The following is a 16,054-nucleotide window of genomic DNA, read 5'->3' as shown; positions in this document are numbered from 1 at the left end:
TATAGCTCTCTCAGTTGCATTGTGCAATGATTCAGCAGGACAGATTTGTCAAGGATGTTATACAAATTTTTAAAAATACCATAAAGCCAAAAATGTGTGTATTAAAACAAACAAACCAAGTTACTCTGGGTAATGCTGTTGATGGAGTTGGTACGGGATAAAGCACAGTGTACTGTCAGTTTTTATTGGGATGAGCCTATTGATCCAAAGGGGGATCAGTCAGGAGTCATCAGATGATATTGTCATTATGTGGCAGAGAATCCCATTGTATCTGATTCTTTTTTTCCCCAAGAATAGTGTTTTAGAAATAAGACTCTAAACAAAGCTTGTTTACCCTGTCTCCTTGGTGTTGTTTGGTGAGTAGCTGGTTGGATGACATGATTACCACCCAGGCGCTATAAAAAAACTATTCCACATTTTGTACATATGCCCATTCTGCAAAACAGTTGATCAGACCTGTTGTTAAAAGGAAGATGGTTTATTTCAAATCCACTCTTTAACAATCTGGTTTTCTTGCTGTTGTGCATATTGTACCATTTACTAGCTTTATAACATCTGCCTGTCCCTTGAACTGGGAAAAAATTGCTCATCATATAGCCCTGTGGGTCAGAAGGCCAGATGTACCAGGAACTGCATCTAGAAATTACAAGAGAGGCAGCCAAAAATTCTGAATTGGGGGGTATACCAGAATGGTCTGGATTAACAATGGTTAAGGGTAATTGCATTTCAGGCAAGTCATTGCAGCCCAAGGGTCAAATTATGAATAAATATAAGACGAAATACACCATCTGGTGAGCCATTTGTAATGTAACTGAATAAATTGTTCAGTGGATCTGAGGGCTAGCTTTAATTACTTATCCAAATTTCTCATTGCATCTTACTAAAGGACATACTCATTGTTCCCCCCTATTTAGCTCTGAGTCATTTTGTGGGTGTTTTCGTGCTTGTTCTGAGATTAGAGTATGCTGCTGAAATGGAAAGGATAGTTCTAAATCTCTTAAAGTGAATCCACCATGGGCTAATAGTGAAACGTTCATACCTAGAAACCTGTTGTTATATTTACTTATTTGCATATTTCGATTTAAGCTTTAGGTGATCTACAGCTGGGTATGAAAGCAACATATATCTCCAGAATAATTTGCTTTATCATTTGGCCTCTTGATAGAAAGCAAAATGGAATGAGAAAATAAGCAGTATAAGTTTCAGCTTTGGTTTATTTCTAGTTAGCTCTTTGTTGATGACTCACATCTGTCTGCCCAGAAATCTGAAAGGTGTTGATCTAACTTATGCAGGTTGGCAAATGAAGACTTATTAATTTGGATAGGCAAGATGCTAGGAATTTTTTTGTTATAGGGGTCCAGTCTGAAATTTTTCTTCATGTTATTTGTGTGTAAAGGAGTTTATGCACATTGAATAGGAAATAATAGCTACGTTTGTATACCTCTAAAGAAATAAATGGATAAATGTCATGATTTTTAAGGTCCAGTAATTTAGTCTGCAAATTTGCAAATTTGCCATATAAAGTCCCCAGCTTTTCAGTGGAGCATTGCTTTTTAGCCCTATAGACACAGTGAAATTGTACTACCAATGCCAAAAATAGTGTTTATGAATATTTTATGTGATAAATTCATAGTTACAAATACATGGATGAATCAGAAAAGTCTCTTAATAACATGTTTAAAAAATATACCAAGCATGTCCTATAGCATATTTGAATGGCTCTAGAATAAGAGAGACATTGCCTCCAGCCACTGGGTCAAGCCAGCATTTTTTGTTCCTTTCATTAAAGCTTCAGATAGCAAGGTGAGACTTTTGGACAAATAGAAATGCTGATCCATATGCAGCTCTTAAAGATTTTTAGGTGAGTCCCAAATTCCTTTCAAAAAAATATTTAGGGTTCAGATTTTCAAAGCTGCCTGAGGGATTTAGGCATTCAGGTTCTACTATAAGTTAGTTAGAGTTAGGTACCTGAGTTCTAATTGGGTAGTTTTGAAAATCCCACCACAGATGTTTTGTTACACTTTGAGATTTAGATAGAGAGGACTGGAGCATCAGATGGAGTAAAGTCAGCCTAGTCAAGAGAACTGTACTGAGATGCAGATCTGGTGCAACATACTCATTTAAAAGGCTTGCTATAATTTCAAGTCTATATTATACTGACATTATTTAGAAAATAAATTGGGCAATTCAACGTAAGTTACAATGAGTTTGAGTTCTATAATCCCCATGCTGAGTAACAGACTGAAGCTGATGTCATCATTCATCCTGATTTCATTCAGGATGGTCATCTGAATGTAGTTTCTTTTTGATCCTGGGAAGGCCACAGACCATTAGCCATCACAGATCAGAGCACCAGGGTGCTTAATGGTCTGTAGTGGCACAGCTCAGGATAATAGCATCCTGAGGGAAATGGAGCAATGGGAATGGCCTCACAGTGGGAAACTGATCAATAATACATGGAAATGCTGCCTGTAAGAGCTTTGATCAGACACTGGTAACCAAACTGGTGCTGTTTCCTGTGGGGAACAAGGAAAAGAATGATGTTAAAATCATACCCTATCTCCCAGTCTCATGTGGCTAAATGTCATTGCTACATAGTCCTATTCCTAATGCAGCTCCTGCAGCTTTTTTTCTGGAATTTGACATTTTGGGGGCTTAAATGTTGGTTTCTGAAGTGTTGAGCTACCTACAGAGGCATAGGCAGCACTCTTCCTCTCAGCTCTTTTTAGTAGTTTCATGTTACAAATAATGCAGCATTTCATAACAACCCATACAGTTCAGAATATGAAAGTAACTGTTTTAAGTTGAAATGCTTTTAAAAAAACAAGAAAAGAAAATATTATTTATGACAGTGTCTAGATACAAATAAATGTATATTTTAGATAGCATTTCACTTTTGTGAAGTGAAAGTTACATGAGCTGAAATTTTATATTATATACTTCCCATTTCTGAAAACCTGTAAACTTTTTTTATTAACATTTTTCACTTTTAACAGTAGATCTGTCAAATAATGTTGGCATTCCATCCACGGTGCTGAAACAGATTCCTAATTCTACCTGTGTTTACTACTCATTGTTGTCTAGCACAGTGGAGAGTTCAGGATTCTCCAACTTTCCTGTCTCTTTCTACAGACATTTCAAGGTCCTATATGTATAAAGTACTAGAATAATAGCTAGAGTTAACAATTCTGTACTATTGCTTCTTTCAGTTAAATGACAGAATATTAGATAAAGGCAGCCAATTTCTGATCTTTTCTAACATGTGCTCCCAGTAATTCAGGATCCAATATCAGCAGAAGAATGTTTCACATAATTCAATTACTTCTCTTCATTTTACTGTCTTTCAAGAAATGCATGTGGTTGTTTTGAGGTATTTAAGATGTGATACAGAACCAACAGGGTAATGTATGCTCACAAGTTATCCATTCAAGTTAGATTCATGCATACCCACCTCCTGGATCAAACCTGATTCCCACTTGTGGCAGATTGCATTGATTCCTCCTTCTTCAATGAAGATCAAAAAATTCATGCCTTGGGCACCTGCATAGTATGATCCTTGGAAAGGAGTCCAAATGAGTCCTATGGCCTCATTTCTGGAGTCCAAAGAGTAGATGCAACATAGATAAAAAAAACTTACATATCTCTGGGAGAGATAAACCCGATCCATGGCTTGCACATTTGGCACAATCTTTTCTGGCATCCAAGATCAGGTGATCTTCATTACAAATCTAAATTCCACATACTACTAAGTTGTGTAACAGGCTGCTTGGAACATAAGTACTGGTATGTTTAGACTATAAGGCACTGGTTCTTAAACATATGCTGAGCGAGCACTAAGCAGATGAGTAATATTATCTCACTTGGTCTCAGTGAACTTTTGATTCAATCTTCCTGAAGGTTTGTACCATTTTTTTTTATGTAAGTTGCATAAAAGAGGGTGTACATGGCAAGATTGTAGGATAATTTAATTTCACAATATTTGCTCCAAGCTTTTATATTCCTCAGTGGGCTGTTGGCATGGAAAAAATCAATGAGTCTACTTCCATGGGTGGCTACACACATTGTCTCCAGGTTGGTCATATTTACACAAAATCCAGATAGCTTCTAATACTAATTCTATTATTGCTTAGAGGCATTGAGTGAAGGCTTGTGTGATATATGAACATAAAGCAATATCAGAAAAAGGGGAAATTTTTGTCATACGATTCTTTACGGTGGATGATAGAAATCTCTGAAGCAACTCTGATGGTTAAATTGAGAGACCGACCAAGAGAAACAACAAAGGACCTCCTTGCTTTTTTGCTGCTGTTTACGGTGTGTCTGATGGGGAGAAGCTCAAGCAAATAAATTCAAATTGAGAACTGTAGAACAATTTGATGGAGGCTGTAAATTAATGTCCAGAATTAAATTATTCCTGTGCTTTAACAAAAGGATCCTAAAGAGCTGTATTGAATGCCTTCTCCACAGTGACAGCTTTGGGTAAATGTGGAATCTTTTATCAGACCAACTAAATAGTTGGAAAAATTGTTCTTTGCAAGCTTTTGGGCACAAATACCCTTCTTTAGGCATAGGGAGTCTGCTGCTGTGTATGTGTGTGCTCTCATGATGAATAATGATTAATGTTGGCTCAATATTATGATTAGTGTTTCACCCTGGAATAAAGCCAAGTTGCTTGGTATGAACTCAAGGCAAAGAAAGCCAGTGTTCTAAGATTTCTGCCCATTTTTTATCATCTAAATTAATTAGTAGTATTGGTAGGTACAATGTACAGTGTTACAGATTTTTAAACAATACAGGCAGTCCTCGGACTTACGACACAATTGGTTCCTGAAAACTGCATCTTAAGTCAAAACGTAACTCGGAACCAATTTTTTTTATAAGAAACAATTGTTATAAATGGGGGAATGGTTCCTGAACCAAGGCCCGATACCCTATTTTCACCAAAAATACCCCAGAATTTTGTACTCAATCAATTATACATGAGTAATATAGGTACATTAATGTATTTATATTGTAAATAGCAATCATATTGATTTGGAAAGACTTCTTTGAGGTGACCTTGCTGGACTTTTTGAAAGGCTCTCGGTTGGACTTTTTGAAGGGTTCTTGGCTGGAATCTTCTCAGGAGTCTTGGCTGCAGGTTTTTCTGGAGTCTTGTCTGCTTTCTTAAAAAAAGTGTTCAAGGAAGTTTGGACAGATGTTCTCCAGGGAGATGAGTGATGCAGCAAACTTGTTTGGTGGCATGGCGTTGCATCAGATCAAGCATTGCAAGTTGAAACGGACATCATAAAGTTGAAACAGGGTGTCAATTTATAAACATTGTAAGTGTGAAATGTTGTAACTCAAAACATTGTAAGTCAAGGACTGCCTGTAGCTGATTTTGGCATGGTTCTACATGGGAAAGGTGCTCTATCCAGATGGTTCTTACAAGATTGGGGCCTTACCATATATCACTTCATGCAGCCTATTTCCTAGGGAAGTGTTATGCTTGCTAGTTAATTTATACTTTTCTGAGTTACATGATGGAAAAATTATCATTGTCAATTTTTAAAGATTGAGATAATATAAGCAATATGACTTCACCAAGAAAGGTGTTTCCTTAACGTTTTCGCTCAAATACTAACCACAGGTATTGATAGCGGTGTCACAACTCATCTCCCCCACTCCCCTCCCCACTGCCCATTTCTCCATTACTTGGTGCTTTGTTTTCTTTCTTGCTTTCATTCATGCTTATCATATTTCCTTCCTCTGAGAGGTTAAAATTATTGACAGCTTTCGTTAAAGGCTGACCATGCCCATCTATTATAGTCTTCCTGGAAATTCTAACATAATTTTCACCATTATGCTGAAGTAGGTTTTACTCTCTAGTTTATTTGAAATATAACTATACTCATCTCAATTATTTTAATTAAGATAGGGGAAGCATCCTAGTTAATGCCCAGTTATAATTTTCAATGATCTTTGTAGCTGAAATAAAATATTTATGCTAATATTTTCAAAAGGTGCCAAAGGCAGCTCCTGTTCCATTCCCATTGGACACCTCATTCTATATCCCCCATCATTTAAAATCCCACCCTTAATTATCCAGTCTTAACAGTTTTAAAGCAAAGTAGTCACAGAGCTGGGAAGTAGGGCTGTGTGAAATGGAAGCGTTCTGTTTGGACCAGTGTTTCAACTTTTTGACAGAACAGTGTTTCGTTTCAACTCTTGTTTTGAGTAGAAATGGCTGTTCTGTTTTATTCCGTCGAAACGTTTTGCCGTTTTGATCCTGTTGCGACGTTTCGCCCATAGGATATAATGGGGAAGGTCGAAACAGGCTATAACTTTGTCATTTCTGGCCAGAATTTTGCCTGTCAGGGCAAAAGAGTTCAGGGCCCCAGAACCCAGAAGCCCTGTTCCTATCTCCTCAACAGCTGGCAGGCTTTCTGGCTGCAGCAGGGGCTAGCATGCCTGCAGCTTTCACCCTGCTGTGTCTTAACACACACAGTGTCACCCATGTCATGAGTTTTGCTTGTCCGCAGCTTGAGGTGCAGTTTCCCCAAACCCCTGCACCTATCTCCTTGAAACTTGGCAGGCTTTGTGGCCTCATCAGGAGCTAGCATCCCTGCAGTTTTGACCATGCTGTGGCTTAACATATACACGTGACATGAGTTTTGCTTTCAGGATTTTTGGGTGCAGTTTCTCTGAACCCGCTGCACTTATCTCCTTGAAACGTGGCACACTTTGTTGCCCCAGCAGGGGCTATCATTCCTGTAGTTTTGACCCTGCTGTGTCTTAATACATACACATGGCACAAGTTTGGCTCTCAAGACTTTGGGGTGCAGGTTCTCCGAACTTCCTGATCTATCTTCTTGAAACTTGGCATGCTTTATGCCCTCTGAAGGGGCTACCATTTCTGCAAGTTTTATCTAAATCTGGCCAGAAGTGACAAAGTTATAGGCTGTTTCAACCTTCCCCATTATAGCCTATGGGGGAAACGTCAAAACAGAGAAACGTTTTGACTTGCCTCGTTTTGTTTTGAGGCTGTTTTGATCATATCTGTTTCATTTCGATGTTGCTGTTTCAACCTTGAACAGCGTTGAAACAGAGCTGGTGGCGAAATTTTGTACAGCCCTACTGGGAAGATCAGCTGAGATATCAGAGAATGTAAGTGCTTAAGGTCAACATTTCATAAGACTTTGTCTGTAAGTTCCAACTCAAGGAAATGCAGCTTTCTGTTACTTGAGTCTACAAACATGAACATTTGGTGTTATGGGTGCTCACAGGAAATCTGTTCATGAGTTACCTTCCTCAACAGTTCTGTTACCTAATTGGGTCATGAGTATCTCCTTCAGTGTTTCTGAAAAGGGGGTGATACAAAAATGAGATACGTTTGCACTGAATCCCAAAAAACATTGGATCTTAAACACTTGCTTGTATTAAAGAATGTAAATGAAACCACCTGTGACTGTTATTGCAGAGTGGTGGTCAGTGGTTAAATAACCTAGAAACCTCTAAGATGCCAATAGCTTTGTGCAGAAGAGCAGTTTAGAGAGAGAGTTCCTCCCCAGACAGAGGAAATGCCACCAAAATTGTGGAACTGAAGTCCACTCCATGATAGGGTTGACTGGGCTCTTTAACCCTAGTCAGCAGTCAGTTGAGGAATGGAGCTGTGATAGATGGACAAATGAATGATCTGCTTTGCTCCAGTAGCTCCTGCAGCCAAACTGCTTCCAAACATACTGGCACCTGCCTTTCCTTTGGATTAAACCAGCAAGGCTGAGAGGTGGACACTGGTTTGTGGGCAGCTCAGTGTCTCCATATACACCACAAAGGCTGTTGCACTGTGGAGAGGTCACTCAAGCTCCACTTAATCTTTCAAGTGAGGATTCTGATCAGCGAGCTGATGACTCTCTCAACACAATTCTGTTGTTTCACAAGACAGAGAAATGCCTACTAAAAATAGGCAGGCAAAAAACAAACTACCTGCTTTAGAAATACCATGCCAACAAGTCAAACTGCAGTGCACCTGATGCTGACCCCTGTAGACGGTCTTATTTTCAGAAATGCTGAGCTAGCTAGAAAAGCCTAATCACACTAAGTGAAACTTTTCACTGTTGACAGACAAATTATCAGGAAGGGGCTGCCACCACTGGTGATTTTACTGCAAAACATATGGTATTTGGTGCCCGTCTTAAGAGTCCCCAGGTTCCTGTGATTGTGTGAGAATCTAATAACGGAATTTTTTAAGGCTTTCAGTCCTTGTAGTTGAATAGAAAATCTCGAAAAACATAAAACAAAAATGGTTAGAACACCAATTTATAAATACAAGGGGCACATTTTTTTTCATCTCATGATTATGAAGTCACTTATGCTTTTAGGGAACTGACCAATGATTTTTTTGAACAATTTGGGTTGGTAATGCAGGAAAGCATGCTACTTTATACAGGTTTGTAGCATTTAAAGAATCATTTGTTTCATTTGTAATGTTTACCAAAATGCTTGCTTTTCTTAAATGCATTGTACTGGGGTTATATGGGTATTAACCCAGATACGCTGAGGCAGAGTTGCTTTTGTTCGCTCTTCTAATGAAGTTGATTCTTAAAAATACATTCACACTAAACAAGCAAGAGTAACTTTTTGTCCCATTGCTGATCTTTTGATCTTTTCTGTTTTAGTTATACCAGCAGAGTTGTTTCCAATGGATTGAAGGCACAAGTTAATAACCCAGAGTTGAAAGTCAGAGGATTAGACCCTCTCATCAGCCATTTAATTGACAAACTTCAGCATTTTAACCAGGTAAACAAAGTCTTCACAATATAAAGCTAATCTATATCAAAATGATAAAGGATCTGAGATTAAAAGCATTGAGGGATATTTTGTACTGAGAAGTATTTTTGGAAAGTTCCATGCAGTTGGGAGGATGACAGTGATGGTTTCAAGACACATTGCTCTTGGATTATGAGCTGTGATGAGGCAAATGTGTCCCCTTGGGGTGAATTATAGCAAACTTTGCAGCTGCTCAATTTATGGCAGTCTTCCCAGAGTTTTTGAAGATCTACCTTACAGCCCAGAACCCCTGCAATACTGAGAAACTACAGTATGCCTCTGACATGCTCAATCCCATCCCTAGTACAAGAGCCTGAGGCAGCTTGGGGGTGCTTATACTGCCCCATGATGTTCCTGCCTTCGGAGAACTCTCACTCAGTAGGAGCGTGACATGCATACACAGAGACCAGGGTGGATTCTAAATCTGTGGTCACTGGATTCCCTGCAGTTTGACCAAGCAGGCATGTGACTTTTAAAATGGAAATGTGGCCGAGCACAGTTTTTAACCTTCCCCGGCAAAAAAGGGAAGCAAAGCTTCCATTAGGTGTGTCACAAGCATGATTAGTCTGTGTCTCCTTAAATTAGTAGTTCACATTCAACTGGATGACGTTTCTGTCCAAATCGAACACACAGTCTTTTAGTGCTGCTGATCCTCACGATGCTATTATATGATTGGTTTAGTTTACCTCTTCTCAAGTTCCAGAATTGGTGTCAGTCCAAATTAGTTAGAGGTAACAGATTTAACAGCAATTGATTTTTCATTTAAAGTATGCCTGTTTTCTTGTCAAGTTGAAAGAATGTTTACAGCTATGTCTCCAGAGTCTACAGTGTTACTACACTAATGCATCCCTAATCTTTCACCATTATAGAGTGATGTAATCTGAGGATGAACATAGGTAGCTTGTAGGCAACAATAGTAGACCTCATTGCCCCTGTGCTGGCTGGCTGTCACAAAGGCAGAAATAACCATCGTGGCTAAAATGCTGGGGGAAATTACTTCTTTACCTGATTGTTGGAGCACTGTGCTATGACTCTGAGTCATAATTTGGTCCCTGCTTTTGGAACAATACAGCTACATGCTGTTCCTTACTCAGGGCCTGTGGTAAATCCATGATCTAACTATTAATTAGCACTGCTTTGATTCAGGATTGGCTCTAATATTCTCTAGGTTGAAAATTAGGAAGTCTTGTATCACACTGTTTGATTTAACTTGCCACAGAGAATTACAACAAGCAACCTGATGTGATATTTAATACTTCAGTGAAATAAATATTATGTGGCCAGATTGATGGAAAGGATAATTCATTATTTATCTGTCTTTGCATGTTATCAAATAGAGTGTTAATTTCCTCTATAAATATTAGATATAGCCATCTGTGTAATAGTCTTCTATAAACATTGACAATCAGAAATAATTACAAATAAATTCATTTGAAAGTAGGTTTCTTTTGAAGTCCCCATTTATTTGCCTGCTGTATGATAATGATATGGAGGTTCTGATTTTCAAGAGCTATGCACCTGTATGATTAAAAGTGTATAAAAACAAAAAGCTTCAAGCAACATTTTTTTAAGTAAGTATAAAATCCTCTTCATTCTTAGCTCTTTGTATAAGTTAGCTGGAAGAATTGCCTTCTAATTCTGCTTTAGGAAAATATCCTTAAGTAAACTTAAGTCCTATCAGATTGAGGTACTTAGAAAGTAATGGATTCCAAGGGTGCAGGATTAAACAGAATACTGATTTCTGCCCTAAAATGGTTCGTTCTTAAGTACTTGGAATAATATGAATTCCTTTGATCATAATTTTTAGTGAGATTTCTTCTAAGATCAAAGCATCAAAGAAGTTGCTAAATTTCTTTTTAAGGCTTTTGCACAAAACATCAAACGTGTGGCTGTTTTCTGCTTTCTTGAGATTTTCATTTCAGTTGTGATATATTAATATACAAACAACAAGTGACACTGAAAAGCTGATGAAATCAGGAGTTAAATTGCCCTCAGTAGTGTCTGTAAATTATAGAGAGAGAGATGTATAGAGAGAAAAAGTATATAATACCAGTGCTCTTTTTAGAAATTAATTGATTTTTGTAACAGGTTAAGAAAAATAATTTCTTTTTTTTTATACACAATAAAGGTTATAATTTAAAATGTGACAAGTAATTTATTTTTGTTTCTTCTTAACTATTTGAAATGTACTGCATCACTTTAAGTAGTAACTGCAGGTTTTATTTACAGAAGGGATCCTGAAGAGGAAATGGGGTCGGGAGGGCAGAGGGTAGAAGAGGAAGGATAAGTATTCCCATGAGGAGTGGTAGCCAGATAATACAAAGGTAGTTGCTTTTTTAATAAGATTACTTAACTGTACAGAGGCAAGTACATTCCTGAAAAAGAGAGAAATATAGGTTTTTAAAAGAAGTAGGCCAAAGCTAAAGGACCAGCCAAGAATGTTCAGATAAGAATGAAGCTCTGACATGTAAAATCTAAAATGGGGATCAAAAACTGGAGGAAATCTTTGCCCTCCATGGAGAAGGAGAAATTAGATGGAGCCTGCTGACTAAGTGATGTCAGCCTTTATACACATTAATTTTAGATGGCTCCTGGAGCTTTTAACCCCTGAATTGTCCACACATTAACACCTAAAATTAATTTCAAGAACATGTCAGGCAGCTTAAGTTTACACCACTCCAGAGCAGGTTTATCTCTGATCTGTCTTACCCAGCTTGTGTTTCATTAATGTGTGGCCACCCCCACAGATGAGCTGCCCAAGTTGCAGTCCTCCAGCATTGCAGAATGTAGTGTCCACTCCCCCACCCTCCCTGTTCTGTGTGGACAAACTTTTCACCCCCTGAACTCTGCTGCCCAGGGGGGCAGTTCTGGTACCAAGCCAACTCCCCTTCCTGTCCCTGGGGTGAGACCTTTTCACCCCCAGGGGTGTAACCATCTGCAAACAGCCTGAAGAGCACATGCCAGCTGGGCAGGTTGCAGGGCACCCCACAAGTGGGGTCTAGGAGGGTGTGGGGCACGGAACAAGGTGAAAAGCCAGATCAGGTCCCCATGAGCTGGGGCTTCCTTCCCAGAACAGGGGCACAAAAGCTCCTTTCCTCACCACCCCCTCTACCGAGCCACCCTGGGAAAGCACAACCAGCACCCCACACAACCTGATCCCAAATCCCATTTTATTAAAACATGAGACCTCCTTTAATTTACTTCCCTTTTATTTGGTTGTTTTTTCATTTCTTTTAATTTTATCCTTCAATGACTGACTTCCTGCATTTCACTACCCTTCCCCCACCTCTATTTCCTTTCCACACCCCATTTCATTACCCACCTGCATCCCATTAACTCTCCATCTCCCTGCTTCATGCCCTTCCCCAAACCATCTTCCACACATACCCACCTAGAACAGGGATAGAAGTCTATCCTGGCTCACCAGCTTTGTAATGGCAACTCACAGTTGTAGCTCCTTCCTACTCAAGCCCCTGATTGCCAGTCCTCTGTGCAGCTGGGGGACAGTCAGAAAAAGGTTTTAGTAGGAATGTTAAATGAATGAATAATTTAGAATGAATAGTTAAATGATTATTATATTTATACCATTTACCGCTTACCATTTAGTGACCTCTGTCAGGAATGGCACTGACCCTGGCCTTGGCCCTGGCCCCTTACGTCTTCACCTTGCTGCATGGGTGGGTGCCAGACCACTGGCTGGGAGCTGCTGGCAGGGAGAAGCGGCCATGGCTGAGCCACTTGGGGGGTGCTGCCCAGCTGTGAAGCTGTGGCTTCCCTTGCCCCTACAGGCAGGGGCTGGGGCTGGGGCTGGGGCTAGAACTGTGGACAGAGCTGGGGCTGTGGACCTCTCCTGTGCTGGGACCCCCACCACCACGGGAAGGAAAGAAGGGAAGGAGGGAGGTGCCAGGGCCTCTACAGGGGCAGACATGGCCTTTCCACTGTAGCAGCAAAACTCCCAGCTGCCTGGTGGGTCTGCCCAGCCCCCCTGCAGCAGTGGGGCCCAGGCAAGGCAGTGGGCTGCCTGCACCTCCCGCCACACTTGACATAGAAGCCAAGACATAGAAGACTCCTGTGTGCTGCCAAGCTGAGCCCTCCACAGCTTGCCCCCAAAAAAGGAGGGGTCTGGTCCCAGAAGAGCATCCTTTCCCTGGGCGCACTGCATGGTTCCCCCTTCTGCCCCTGCCCCTGGTGCTGGGGCCAAATGGGGCCTGGCCCAGCCCTGAAGTGGGGCTGAACACATCACTGGCTTAGCTTAAGGAAGTGTTGTGGCAGCTGGAGCAAGTGTTGCTTGGTGTGAGGGGTCATCACCAGCCCATCACGTGGTGAGGACAGCTGCAGGGTGTCTCTGAGGGGCTGCAGTGCAGCAGCTGAAGCCTGGGAGGCTGCTGTTGCAACCTGAACACTTCCCCTGGGATCCCACTGTGGCACCACCCTTCAGGAATGCCCTGGGACTGCACTCACCACATGAGGGGCCAGCAGTGATTTCTCAGACCTGGAACCACCTGCAGAAGCACCTCCTTGGGCCAAACCAGCTGCGTGCTCAGCCCCACTTCAGGGCTGGGTCAGGCCCCATGCAGCCCCAGTGCCAGGGGCAGGGGGGAGAAAGAACCAATGCACCAAGCTTGGGCCACCCTGCTAGGACTGGACCTCCCCTTCCCCTGGGGTGAGCTGGAGGGTTTCTGGACCAGCAGCGCAGGGCTGGGCTGCAGCAACATAAGCATGGCAGGAGGTGCAGGGAGCTTGTCACCCTGCCCAAGCCCCACTGCTGCAGGGGCACCAGGCAGACCCACCATGAAGTGACAAGTCACACTGTAGCAGGAAAGCCCCACCTGACACCTGTGGGGGGCCCAGCACCTCCTTCCCTCTCTCCCTCTCTGCTCCCTCCTGCCCTCACTGTGGTGGCAGGATCGGGGCACAGGAAAGGTCCACAGCCCCAGCTCTGTCCACCACCCTAGCCCCAGCCCCAGTCCCTGCCTGTGGGGCTGAGGGGAACTCACGGCTCCTCAGCTGGGCAACACCCCCTAGTGGCTCAGATGTGCCTGCTGTCTCCCACCCACGGCTCCCTGCCAGAGAGAGGCCTGGGACCTGCACAGCACCCAACGCACAATGAAGACATAAGGGGCTGGGGCTGATGCTAGGACTGGGGCTAGGGCCTTCCTGATGAGGTTACTAAACTAGGTATGAACTATCATTTAACTGTTTAACTGATATAATTTGAGGAGGTTAAACAGATGTTTTAAATTATATTTTCATCCCTTGTTTTTAGGCTTAAGGTGTTACTGCTCCAAACTCAAGCACTAAAAACTATCATCATTTGAACAGCTCAAAGTGCAATGTGTAGCAAGGCCCTTAGATCAGCCTGGGTTAATCCAATCCATAATGGGTTAACCCAGCCTAATAAAACCTATACGCATTCACAGCACAGCTCTAGGCTTAGGAAAGCCTAGCCACTTGCCCCAGCCCCAGGGCTGTGCTGTTTCTACCCCCTAACCCGGACTGGGCTATTTGTAGCCCTCTAACTACCCTGGCCCCCATGGATCCACGAGTACCCCCCCCCCCCCAAGTTCCTTACATCCAGCTGCCCACACTACTCCAATAAGTGGCTGCTCTGGGTTTAGGTTTAGGTGGGTTAAAGCCAGCCACATAAACCTAAACCAGGTCAGGCAAATACTTGTTTGCACCCTAAGGCTGAAAGTGGCTATACTTTCTTCACCTAAATAGTCACATGCAGAAATGCATCAGTTTGTGTTGCTACTATATCAGCTAGTCCATGTCATGTCTAGAGATGGTCAAAACTCAGAAATTCCAGGTCATGGGAAATTTCGCTATTTCAAAATGTTCGTTCCAATTTGGACCAAAAAAACCAATATTGTGAAATTTCCACAAAACAAAAATTCTGAAGATTTGTGGTTATGAATGTATTATTCCTTGACATGTCAGCAGCCAGACATAATGAAATAAGGCCAAAATAATATAAAAATATTTTTTCCAAAACGCGCAAGATATTCCACACAACTGGAAATATTTTCATTTAGAAACATTTTTTTAGCATAGACTCTTATAAGAACTGACATTTTTCTAAACATTTCTCTTTCAAGTAAGTCAGGTCTAGTCATGATACAGATGTTCCAACAGAAAGCCTGGGTGTAGATCTATAACTGTTTGGTTCCTCAGGATTCTGTTGCATTAAGCTGTAAATTGTATTAGTAGTGAGGGTAATTAAGCACTGAAACACCTTGGTGAGGGTTGTGAAGAATGCTGGTACTGGGAGTTTTTAGATCCAGGTGGGCATTTCCTGTCCTCTCTAAAAGAGATGTTCTGGCTTAAATACTGTTACTAGATTTAAAACAAAAAGTAATTCAAGTCCTGTGTTATACAGGAGGACAGACTTTCCCATGCTCCAGAGCTGATCCCCTTTGCTGTACTCCTTGTGTTGACTTTATCCTCAAAGGATGTGTCTATTAATATCTCTGTAGGTCCTAAATACTTCATGCACTGTATCAGTTTCACAAATAGAGGATGTTCTCATTGTAAAACTGCTGTTGGTGGTATCTCTGATTAATATTTTATGAATAAACTGTACTCCACAATTTGTTTATTTATGACATTCATCTAGAGTAAAATAAAGTTGATGGCATTTTTCCCACCAACTTCCTCGGGGAGGAGGAGAATTTTACCCGTAGTGTATTGCAATACTGGAGACATATGCAAAAATGACTGATTCCTGTATAAATATGAGGTTAAATATGACTGATTCCTGATAAATATGAGGTTAAATCATTCTTTACTCTTGGTCCATCTGCTGGCTCACATATCAGCAAGATTTCTGTGTTACAGTTGCAAAATCTTTATTAATTTTGCTATTTCAAAAACATCAAATCAAATGAAGTCCCGGGTTGATTTTGAGGAACTAACAATTAGAAAAATCTTTTATTCTTCTTCTTCCATTTTTTTATAAATAGAGCAGATGTGATCTGGGACTCAATGACAGATAATAATAAACAAGAATTCTCACATTACCTCCTTTTACAGAAGCACTTCTTCCCATACCACACTTAGGTGAGTTTTAATATATTTCTTTGGCACAATACTTTCCACAGTTCAACAGAAGAGATTTTAAATCCAAGGTTGCAAATCCTAAAGGATCAATTACATTGGGAAGGTGATGAACATGAAAAAGTGACAAATCATTTACTGTAACTGTAACAGTGTAATTTGCAGGGACATCCTCAAAGATTATATGCTT

The 16,054-nt window shown here is 41.0% G+C and overlaps 1 protein-coding gene across 1 annotated transcript in view; it reads left to right on the top strand.

Annotated features, from left to right (window-relative positions):
• LOC102559211 (glypican-5) overlaps nt 1-16,054 on the top strand; it is a 674,170-nt gene that overhangs the window by 419,741 nt on the left and 238,375 nt on the right. Inside the window, exon 6 of the mRNA XM_059730916.1 lies at nt 8,658-8,778. Coding sequence (XP_059586899.1) covers nt 8,658-8,778 — 121 coding nt within the window. The remainder of the gene's footprint in view (nt 1-8,657; nt 8,779-16,054) is intronic.

This window comes from Alligator mississippiensis, chromosome 7 (genome assembly GCF_030867095.1).
Source record: "Alligator mississippiensis isolate rAllMis1 chromosome 7, rAllMis1, whole genome shotgun sequence".
In the NCBI taxonomy this organism is placed as follows: Eukaryota; Metazoa; Chordata; order Crocodylia; family Alligatoridae; genus Alligator; species Alligator mississippiensis.
The sequence above is the reverse complement of the archived record's forward strand: the minus strand, read 5'-3'. Positions and strand labels throughout refer to the sequence as shown.